The sequence below is a fragment of the Hakea prostrata genome, chromosome 2 (genome assembly GCF_041222555.1).
Source record: "Hakea prostrata isolate BN-2017 chromosome 2, UWA_Hpros_2, whole genome shotgun sequence".
Classification (NCBI taxonomy): Eukaryota; Viridiplantae; Streptophyta; class Magnoliopsida; order Proteales; family Proteaceae; genus Hakea; species Hakea prostrata.
In genome coordinates, this window is record NC_142601.1 from 50912581 (window position 1) to 50924715 (window position 12135).

Genomic DNA, 12135 nt, shown 5'->3' on the forward strand with positions numbered 1-12135 from the left:
AGGGCCTAGGGTGGCAGCCCAGCAAACTAAAGCCTTACAGGAATTTTTGCTCATGTAAGAGCGTTTTGGCAATTTTGTCTTGTTCTAGTTGAGTCCAATTAATATTTGTTGGATCCAGTATGTTAATAGGATTGCAACTCTACTCTTGTTTTAAGGTCTGGTTTAGTTTCGATCAAATTATTGAAGAGTCCCAGTCGAGCTAGGAGCCCCAATTAGAGAGAAATTTCCTTAACAATTTCTACAAAGATTCTAGTCCTACTCATGTTTAGTCATTTGAATCATCTTAGGATGAGATAAGAGTCAAGTCCAGTGAGAGTCCGTCCTAGTTTGAATGACCTTCTAACTTTCAGTCCTAGTATGAGTCCATTTATGTGAGGCTATAAATATAGCCCCTATCTTGTAAAGAGGACAGACTAGATTATTGAATAAACTTGAGAATCCAAGGTTAACATGAGAGTCGTGGGTTTCCAGAGAAAGGAGGCCTGCGGTTGCTGTTGGTGTTTCAATTGCTGCAGAATTTCAAGTTCTTCAACCTCTCTCTCTAACAAGTATACATTTCCCCACCCCTACGCTATTCTAGTTCTTTTCTCCTTCATAGCAGCCCCTCTTTCTCCCATCCCTCTTGCCTGCAACAACTCCCCTCCCCCACCCCCAAAAACCCTATTTCCCTTCATTGCAGCCCCCCTTTTCCCATCGGAGCCCCTTTCCTCCCCCTCCCTACCCTCCAGCAGCTTCATTCATCTCCCCCACTCCTATCCTCTCAATCCCCTCCCATTCCCAACCCTAGTTCTTCATTCCAGCCCCTCCTTTCTTCCTTTCCCCTCTCTCCTATCTGTGGCAGCACTGATTCCCAGTTTATCGCTACCTTCTTCGCAAAACCTAAACCTTAGATCTGAGAGTTTTTTCACTCCAGTGTTTTAGGGAGTAAAAAGTTCAAGGAATATTCATATCTTGAAATTGGATGGTTGAATGGGGTCAAACTACTATTGAAGGTTACTACACTTCGGAGATAATGCACCTGAACAGATCTGGTGGTTAGATGGTATAGATTTGACCTTGAAATTTAGGTTCCTTGGGGAGCATGAAAATCTACAAAAATAGGAGAAAGACATTGACAGAAGAAGAGAGGGGGGGGGGGGGGAAGAAGCCTTGTGGAGCCTTGGATTGAGTGGAAATGGCTTCTTAAACAGGATCTAGCTATATCTCACCAAGAACCCTAAGTTTATTCAATCCTCAGAGGTTCCTTTAACAAGCGTGAACTAAACCAGCATGTGCAGCAGCGAACACACATAAAAGTCTCAAATGCTGAGAGCAAGAATCATATAATTCTGAACTCTAGACCTTTCCATCGATTATGATAACATTAGTACGATTAGGACTCCCAAACTGACTCTAATTAGGATATAGAAACAGCAGCTAATAAGGTCTCATAATTGGACCTCTACAAGGACTATTGGACACACAGCTTGGGCTCCTTTATTGAATTAAAGACTACCTTGAGTTACAAGACCTAATAAAAGGACTAGGCTGCCCTTATGGTTTGTGAGAATAACTAAACTGTCACCGAAACTACTAACAATGAAAAAGAAAAAAATAAAGTATGCAGAAACAATAATGACTTGAAAGTGCAGCTAGACAGCAAGCCTAGGTGCTCCACCTGGGATTATAAAGGGAGGGAAGCAAGTCTGAGGGCTCTAATCAGGGGCTGAATCTGAATCTGAATCTGAATCAGAATGCATCCCATGTCAATGATTTTTAATATTAGTAGTTTCTTCCAAGTTGGGAGACATGTAACTGAATGGACATTTTAATTTTTTTTAATATGTCCGGAACTCAATATCCATCGACCTCACACCACCAATTTGGAACAGTAACAACTTCAAAAGAGGTGTGGCAGAATCAATGACAGGATTGAACCTGGCTTAAAATCAATTAGGAGTCAGTTTTGGGAAGCTTGAATTTAATTAGGAGTTCTAAAACAGTCCTTGTACAGGTCAAACTTTAAGACCTAGTAGTTGTTGAGTTTTAGTAGTATTGGGCTGGGAATACAAGTTCAAGTAGGAAACCCAGCCCATGGCATGTAAAAATGAACCCCTCCACTCAATGAGGAGAATCAGTTCTGATTATTGAATAATAAAGCTTCCCATTCAGTCAATTAGTTTGCGGATTCAAGTAGTAGTAGGTCTGATCCTATCAATAAGTTCGAAAAATCAACCCAAAGGAGGTTCTAAGTTAGTAAAGGCCAAATCAGATCCTTGACAGTGGCTGTAGGAGACAGCCTTCGACCACCATCAACAGCAGCATTCCAGCTTCATCCACGCTCCATTCAAGGTCCAAACCAGGTACTATTGGAAGCCCTCATCAATATCCTTCCCTCACCTCTTTCCATTTTCTTGAATTTTCGGACTTTTCTAGATTCCCAAAATTCAAGTCAGATCTACAGGAATCTAAGTGTTAGGTGTGTCCCAAACTTTAGGAACCTTATTTACCCAACCCCTAGCTGCAAGTTTGAACTTTCTACCCGGTGTGCCTGACTGTAATTCTCATGCACGAGTGATCGTTCTCACCTAACAGACTGTCCTCGTGTCATGGGGGTTCATAAGCCGCTTGGTGCTCAGATGTAGGCTGTATCCTGGCCCCTGCAGTCTCCATGGTGGATCAGTTTGACGCCCCTTCTGTTTATGAGCTGTAATCTGGACTGCTGGTCATCCTCTAAGCCTTGTATCCAGGAAAAACTGCCTGATGACTCTCGCATCTTGTTTCCCGACAGTCAGGACGCTCTAGCATGGACTGCTGACGCTCTTTTACCCTTTCCATATTGTGCCAGATCATCCTGATCATATCCTCTATTGATGGTTCATTCATGACGGGTGTTTCATGTAACCCTCCTTCAGGGCTGATCCTGTCTGAAGACTCCGAACCAACCAGGGAAGTGTTGTTCCTCTTCTGCTCTCGCTCCTCGCCAGGACCTTCCACCCCAATTTCAGCCCTAATGGACAACCAAACCCTAGATCTTCTGTTCCTTGTTATTGTCACCTTATTTTCCCTCCAAGATCAAGAAACCCAATATCTCCCAATCCACCCGTCCAAATTCATTGGCACTTGACAAGGTTATTCTAAGGAACAAAATATAAGTTGTCATCCCATATCAGATCTACCCCATATCAATGAATTTATCAATCTCCCGCTGGATGGGCTAAGATTCCTTGATACCCAAACACGCTAACCCAAAGCCTAGTCTTGGACAAGGAATTCAAGTCAAGACCTAGATATCTTGGAGCTACAGCCCTATTCAAGCAAGGCTGCATCAGAGTGGTATCAAACCATGGCTGACCACACATCCCAGGACTTTGCTGAAGGATTCAAGAGTAACATCATTGACATCAAGGAATCCATCCAAACCCTAGTTACAAGCATTACATCCCAGTATACCAACAAATCAATTGGAGTTCAATGAACTCAGGACCACCCTCAGAGATTGCAAGAATCCTTTAAAGCTAACAACCAGCCCCCTCCCAGAACAGAATTCCTTTACAGTCTCACTTTCACATTGCTCATAGGAATGGGAATGGAAGCAGCCATAGTAGTCGCCCCCATGACAGATACAATGCCCCAAGAGATGATAGAGATGACATAGACTTCCAGTTTGCAACCTATGTATGAAGGAGATGATAGAGACAGACAGTAGACAGAGGCACAAATTGAAATAGAGAGATCATTTTCCCTTAAGCTTTGAAGATCATGTGAGAAGCTATTTCAACAGTGGCAATGACTACAGAGATGGAAGGAGACACCCACAAAGTAAAGCTTGATGTGAAGGAGTTTGATGGTTACACAGATCCACAGGTAATTTATGATTAGATTGCCTCTTGATTACTTTGACTGGTATGACTTACCAAAGAACAGGAAGCTGAAGTTTGACCAAACCGAGCTAACTTAGCAAGAAATACCTCCTAAACATTACGAAGCACAGATACAAGACCATGTACCAATCCTTGGTGCAAGGAACTATGACTGGCAGAATATATGCAGAAGTTCAATGCCATCTTGCAGAAACAAGAATCCACGAAGATGAGCTACAGCTAATGACTGGTTCAAACTTTAACTGAAGCATAACATCACAGCAGGTATAGCTGTAGTAGATATACATGACATGAGAAATCCATATGAAAAGGCCCTGAGGGCCAAAACCATAATCAATCAAAGAAGGTCTGATCTCAAGAGAACAATTGATGTAAACCCAATTCTAGGGTTAGGGTTTTGATAAATTTTACCTAAAATTAAGGGCTGCCCAGAAGTTTCCAGCAAAAGGAATGGTTATTCTAGGATGTGTAAGGTGGTCCAAAGCACTCAAAACCTTGCTGTAGTACTAATTTCAGGTCTGAAAACTAGGGTTTGGGTATTTCAGCTAGCGTGGGAGATGGGACTGCACTTGATGACTTTTATTTTCAGACCTTGCTTTAATGGTTTTAGTATGTAGGAGAGGGTCTAAGTTGATTTAGGGTTTTTCAGAAGTAGAAGATGAGTTGCGGAAAATTTTGATGAAGAAGATGAAGGGCAGTAAATTTTCAGACTTAGGAAATAGGATTTATTAAGGTAACTAACAGTGGGACTGATGCCTAGAGTTTGATACGATCCTATTGGGAGAAAAAGGGAGGTTAATGGGCTGGGGAATAGGGATTTGCAGTGGGTGGGAGTTTAGGGGCTGCCGTAGGAAAGAAGAAGGGGTGGGGGAGCTTGCGAGTACTAGGGGGCCAGGGGCAATGGAGAATAGGCTGGGAAGGGTCGAAGGGATGATGGCAGGGGCTAAGGGGTGCTGCAGAGGGAGGGAGGGCTGCTGCTATGTTGCGGCAGCCAGGGGGAGGGGGTTACAGGGGTGCGCAGAACAGGGGAGGGCAGGGGAGGGTTAGGGTTGTTGTGGGGGTGAGGGGAAGAGGCTAACTAGGGCTGCGATGTGGTAGGGAGATGAGGGAAAGGGTGGGTTGCTGTACTTACTTGATTCTTGACTGCTGTTGTGATTAACGGTTGCTGGAATTTGTGAAGGCTGTAGAGAATTAGAAGACTTAAAGTAGCTTGAAGAAGGATACTGAATATTGAAGAACATTACCAAAAATCCACCAAGGCCCCCTTAAACAGGAATCCCAGTCCTCGATAACTTTTTTCATTCAATAATCAGACTTCAATGAATTACAAAGAAACAATAGACTATTTATATCCTACTAAAAGACTAACACTATTTGGGATTCCTTAACAGGCTAGAGCACCACATATCTCAACCCTTGAAATAGAATCCAAACAACTAAAGAAACATGCAGAAAATAAAAGGCTAAATAACTTAAGACTCTATCTAAAGAACTTGAAAAAGAATTCCTTAGGGGACACAACTATTAACTACTAATAAAGACAACTTCTAATTAAACGCAAACTCCTAAAAGATATGAACCCTTCTTGTAAAGGAATCTTATCTTATCCACGACTTAACAATTGGAAACCAACTCAAACACAACTCAAATTAACAAATAAAACCCAAATAGAACTCTAGTAATAAAACTGAAATTAATTCCAGCAATAAAAGAGGGCTGAAAATTTCTAAATACCCCTACTAGGGGTTCGACCAGCTTATTGAGGATTCTTGGAGCCATCTGGGGGGGCCCACCTCAGGTTTAACTCATCACCACATCAACTACCTACACCAACCCTAAACCCCCTACCACCACCACCACCACCAACACTCCACAAACTCAACGTTTACCAGTGCTGACTATAAAGGGAAAGCCTTCATAACCAACAACAGCCAATGCTATCTGTGCAGGGAAAACGGATACTTAGTGAAAGATTGTCCGATAAGCAAAGAGGAAGTCTTGTCACAAGTGAAGGACCAGAAGATGATTCAAGAGTGAAACTCAATGCTGAAGAATGTTCAGAAGAAAAACCATACAATTAAGGCTCAGAAAAAAGATTATACAGCTACCCATGCAGTCACTCGAGTCTTAGTTGCTAAACACAGAAGGAACAGGCATGGGTGCTTTACTTCTCTTAAGAAAAGAAACCCTGGTAGAGTCACCCCTGGTAAGGATCCTGGCATTGTCAATGGATATATACCATTTAGTTATAATCTGGATGGTTCACTGAACAGCCCACGTCTCTTTTGGTAGTGAAGGGCTTCACTTGGACATATGGTGTGGATACTTTGGGATCTCACCTGTTCCATCTCAATTCAATCCATGTTATTATCACCGTAGCTGTGAATTTGGAGGCTGGAGCAGCTATCCATCCACTGGATATCAAGATCCATTTTTATACAATGATCTACAGAAAGTATACATGGGACAACCTCTAGGGTATGTTGTTCAAGGGGAAAACTAGTGCAGGGTATTCAAGCCACACAAGTATAATTATGGATAAAAAAACAATGCTCAAAATCTAGGTACTGGACCTGGGCTTGGTCATGCCCTGAAACCATTGTAAATGGAGAAAATCCAGAGTTGCAGTATTAACCCTAGATCATTATTGTCAGCTTTAATCACTATCCTATTTTTCGGCTTATCTCGACTTCCTTCCAAAACCTTACCCACTACCACCGTCATCACCACCTTATCCCTGACTCTTTATTTAGCTTATGTTTTTATGGAATTAAATCGTCTTTTAATAGTTCCCTCGATCAAAACGATAATATCATTTTTTTCCTCACATATTTCAGACTTTCAAATCTCTAAAAAACATATGGGTTTTAAAGCTCCTACTGCTTGTGCAATGAAATCTCTAAATTTTGGATGAAATCAATGTATACACTGAAATAATTCTTTGCTTTACCTATATAATTCTGCCCTTCAAAATGGGTAAGATCCCCCTTTTCATAAGTATATGAAGCTCCTATCTATAATATCACATGTTTCCTAGTAGTGGATCACTACCATATCCAATAATGTCATCAAGACACTAGTTACTAACACCATCACCTGAGATATTGTAAAGGCCAAGTCATTTCTATATCAACACTTTCAAATGAACAACTTGAGCTATCGCAGGCTTGGTACAACGGTTTAGTCTATCCCCACAAAAAGACGTGCTGGGTATTGTGTTTGTGATTGAATGTGACCTACTGGATACTCATATGGATCCTTATCAGAAGTTTGGTACAGATAATGGTGAACTAGTTGATGACCTCACCTTATACAGGAAACTAATTGGGAAGCTTATTTAACCTCCTTTGCTTTTAGCTTCAAGCTTCACCCTTCACCAGTGGTAGTCTCCCAAATACCACTCACCATTGTTCCCAAGCCTCCCTTGTCTTTTCCGCAGGTTTCTGTACCTCCCTCTTGAAGAGAAGTAGAAGAAAGTAGAAATCATGTTCAAAGGAAACACATAGTTCACCATATGCTAGAACAAGCCTCTACCCTGCCCTATATATATAAAGAAAATTACCAAATACCAAGTATAAATGATAATATTAACCCCCGTTCATATGGAACAGGAACAGACTACCCCATACCTTTACTTAGACATGATGTAGCAACAAGCCCTGAATTCCAAACTACTATTGACAGATAACAGAATAGAATAGACCATCAATCTCAACAGACGTTACTGCAACCAAAATAAAAAATCTCTGATGCTTGCTGGTGGCATACACCATAAAACACGGGAATAGGAATGAGTACCTGTTGATAAGCCAAAATTGCATCTGCACTCTGAACACTGTTAGCTTGTGTTGCACCAAGTTTGTTCCAGAGAGAATAATCACGTGGCTTGAGTTTCAATGCAGTCTGAAAGGAAATAATAGCTCTGTCATATTCCCTTGTTAGGTTGTGGAGCACTCCGAGTACAATGTGGACGTCAGCATCTTCAGGAGACATCTGAGCAGCTTCACCAAATAACCTAACAACCTGCAGATGAGACCAATTAAAGTTGCTACATTTTGACATTATATTATGGATTATTCCAACTATACAAGGCAACCTAACAAAAGAGATCAAAAGTGCATCTGCTGTGAATAATATTCTTATAGAGACTGTCCATCCAATGGAGAAAACTTGGGTGGATAATAAAGGGGGAGGAAAAGTATACCATTTCTCACAAAGTACCAAAAAAAAGGATTGTTTGGTCAAATGGGATGGGAAAATGAGGAGCCAGACTTCTAGAACTTGTCTACTAACATGGCATCAAACTCTTCATGCCCCATGCCTTGAAAAAGACCTACAAAAAGAAGGCAGCACTCTGTGGAAAAGGAAAGCAAGTCTGCTTTTCAATTTTGAAGCACACAATTCCTCTTTTCCCTAGCTTTCTTTTCCTCCCTGTTTCTGTCCCCTCACCCGCAGTGATAGGAGTCCGACACATTTAACCATCCCAACCCTTTTTCTCCAGCAAACAAACAGTCTCATATGGAAAATGGCAACAGGAGAACAAAAATACATATGCTACCATAACATATAAGGAGAAGTCTCACATCAGCATAGTACAGAGAATCTGACTGCTCCAAGGGGGCAAGCGTTCCATACTTGGGGTGATGTTGAAGCCAGCTATAAAGGTATTTCAGTGCCTCTGCCTGCTCCAGCTCTACAATTTAGAAATTTTGAACTAATTATTTTTCTTGCATTCACAAAACTCTCTTTTGGAAAAAAAATTAAAAATAAATAAATACTTCCCCTAAAATGTAAAATGTGAAAGTTCTTTAACCAAGCATTAAAGATGAAATACAGGAGCCCATGGATCGGTTTGATGTCAACAAGAAAATGCTATTTTAGAGACATTATGATATTTAAAAACCCAGATTGATTGTATCAATTATTTTGGTCCAACAATAAAGCATATTACTCAAGAATCTGCGCTCTTCCAAGGTGTTGTCTAATTACCATGCTATCATATCAAGTGGATTTCGTAAGACAATTACAGTTCCAGCAACATTATATGGAGCCATATTCTAAACAATATACAAATAAAAAGTTTTAGATGAGATGATGATGATTGTGATGGATCAATGGCAACATTGAAGGACAAAATTAGGAAGGAATGCACCCACAGGACTTTAGAAGCCCAGTGAAGACTAGAGATAAATGAGAAAGAGAGTCAATTGAAATGGCTCTCCCATGAGAAGCAACAGAGGAAAGCACCAGAGAAAAGGAGCAACAAATGACCTGGTTAAAGAGGGGACAAAAGACAGGAGTCTACCAAGTTAACTGATAATATGGCATATACATTAGTGTAATTGTGGAAAAGGATCTATGTAGCCAATCCCTTTAGCTGTTTTCATTTAATTGTAATTGAGTGAAGTTGAGGAATAAGACTGCAATTGGAAAAGGATGAAGGGCTCGGTCACCTACCATTAGTGTGACTCACACCAAGAGCAAGAAGCACCTCCAAGTTTGTCGGATCCACCTCCTGTGCACGCATCATGGATGCAATAGCCTGCATCAAATAAAATATCTTAGGGACTAACCAGTAACAGTCAGAACAAAGTTGGTACAGCAAGAACCAAGACCAATATAGAAAGATACACCAGTGTCCACACTATTTAAGTACCAAAGAGAGATTATACAGGAATTTTCAAATATCAATTTTAAACTTTCTTAAGGGAGAATCAAAGAAATCAGTACTTCATCCTGAAAAACTCTTTCACACTTTTGGCCAACTCAAATTCTTGTCCATCATATAAATTAAGTTCTTATTAAATTACTCTTTGCCTTCCTGGATTGCATGGCACATTCACTTAATACCCAATTCAAGAAAGTTTAGGCAAGTGACAGAAAGGCACTACTAAAAATTTGAAATACAAAGGATTTAATTACCTTAACAATTCCATAACCTTAAGTTTTTCACAAGGAAACAACCACTACAGGACACTGAGATCAAGAGACCTATTCATTTTGTTAAAAGGATGCCTAGGAGCTTCCCCCATATGACCAAAACATTTCTTCAAGACCTGATCATTTGCAATTCTTTTTATCAGCACAATAGTGCTTTGCACGGAATCCACTGATGCAGATCCGAAGACCTACATCACACAAGAAGTCCAAGAATAACCTGCCCAAGTAGTATTAGTAGAACAGTTTATTCAGATCCAGCCCCAAATTAGGTTCTTTTTCATAGGAACAAAGCCCAGGGATGGGTCATGTAGGTATTAGGATCGAATGCCTTTATTTTGCAATCAGCAAATTTTTTTTTCGGATCAATAAAATATATATTAAATGAAAGAAAACAAGAGAACAAGGCCTTTAAGTAGAAGGCAGAAAAGGAGAATTAAGACCCCATGAGACAACAATGAGCCTATTCCTTGGGATATCATCAACAAGGGGATGGGGGATAGCTAACAACCCAGAAGAAACATCAAAATATATGGCATTCCAAATCCTATCTATAGAACGGGATTTGGAAGTCCATTTCCTAAGATTGTGCTCCCCCCATAGGTGATGGATCAAGGCACAGTAGACTAACTTACCAATCCGATCGCAAACGGAAGAGCCTGAAAAGTTTCTCAAAATCCAAGACCAATTTCTAAAAACCCATACGATCACCTTGACCGGGGCCAAATGGAATCTAAGGCTTTTCCCCAGATAGATCTGGAGAACGAGCAAGAAAAGAAAAGGTGCTCACGGTCCTCCAAACCATTCCAACAAAGGATGCAATTGGGGTTAGCAGGGATATGGCGGCCAATAAAGGATGGATTGGGTTGGGAGGGCGAGGTTAAAGGGCTCTCCAAAGGGTAAGGGAATGGTAGGGGGTGAAGCCTTTGAACCAAACCAAAGGGGGCCAAGGGGCTTAGGGCTATGGGGTTTGATGAGGTTCCAGGCAAAAGTGGCGGTGAAGGTTTTGGTGGGGGAAGGGAGCCAAACAATGAGATCTCTAGAGGAGTTAAGAGCTGGGGCCTGGGGGAGGGATTCCCAAACCTGTGTGAGAATGGGGAGGGGAAGGGACCCAAGATCCATTTGAGATAAATTAGACAAGGGGGTGGATTTAGGGATACGGGAACCATAAACACTACGGGGACCAAAGAGGTTATAGAGAATGTCCATATCGGATGCCATGGATCAAGCCAGAAGGAGGTGGTGGAGCCGGAGGAGATGGAAGTAGAGATAGCGGAGATGGCGCGGGGGCGCAGCAAGAGAATTTTCCTCCTGACTCTAAAGGGATTGGAGGGCATAGGGACAATCCAGAGGGAATCCGATCAAAGATGGAAAGAGTAGACCCACCTAACCCAGATAGAATCATGCTTTGCAACAATTTTCCAAATAAGTTTGAGGAGGCAAGCTATATTAACATCAATGATTTGACGAATTCCCAGGCCACCTTCAGAGGTAGGGCGAAAAATGGAAGACCAACTGACCGGGTGGATGAAGCGCATGGCTTCCTGCCCTTCCAAAGGAAGACACAGAATAAAGACTCCTTGGCACAAATGGTAGATTTGGGAATCGAGAAGATCCCACACCAATTAAGATAGGAGGACTGTAGCACAGATTGGATGAGCACCACTCTACCGGAAAAAAATAGAAGCTTACCCTTCCAAAGTTGAAGCTTCTTACGGATGTTGTCAAGCATAGGAAGCAGTGGTGACGAGTGAGCCAACCCGGGATGAGCAGGAGGCCAAGGTAAATTACAGGGAAAGATCCAGGAGAGAATCCCAAGAGCTGGAGAAGAGAGGCCCGAAGCTGATTGGGGACTCCAGAGAGAAAGATGGTGGACTTGTCTAGGTTGACTCGAAGCCCTGAGAGAGATTTAAACTACGAGAGAGCTGAGAGGATGGAGGAGATGGACAGGTGATCTGCTTTAGAGAAAATCATAAGATCATTAGCAAAAGTAAGGTGGGTGAGGTTTAGGGACTTGCACTTGGGGATGGGGGGGGGATGGGGGAGATGAGGAGTTGATCACTCTTGGATTGGAGGATGCAGGAGAGGACCTCCAAGGCAAGGGAGAAGAGGTAGGAGAGAGGGGGCAACCTTGGCGAATGCTAACACGAGAAGGGAAGAATCCCGCCAGAGAACTGTTGGCTAAGATGGAGAATCGGGGAGAAGAGATACAGGTCTCGATCCAGTGGATGAAGGGGAGAGAGAAACCCATGGAAAAGAGGACATCCCTAATGAAATCCCACAGAGATAGAGTCAAAGGCTTTATGGAGATCAACCTTAAGAAGCGTAGCCGGGG

General features: G+C 41.9%; 1 protein-coding gene across 1 annotated transcript in view; it reads right to left on the reverse strand.

Annotated features, from left to right (window-relative positions):
• PEX5 (peroxin 5) overlaps positions 1–12135 on the reverse strand; it is a 48393-nt gene that overhangs the window by 10615 nt on the left and 25643 nt on the right. Inside the window, exons 10-12 of the mRNA XM_089144949.1 lie at positions 9321–9405; positions 8447–8556; positions 7662–7886 (exon numbers count right to left, since the gene is read on the reverse strand). Coding sequence (XP_089001075.1) covers positions 7662–7886; positions 8447–8556; positions 9321–9405 — 420 coding nt within the window. The remainder of the gene's footprint in view (positions 1–7661; positions 7887–8446; positions 8557–9320; positions 9406–12135) is intronic.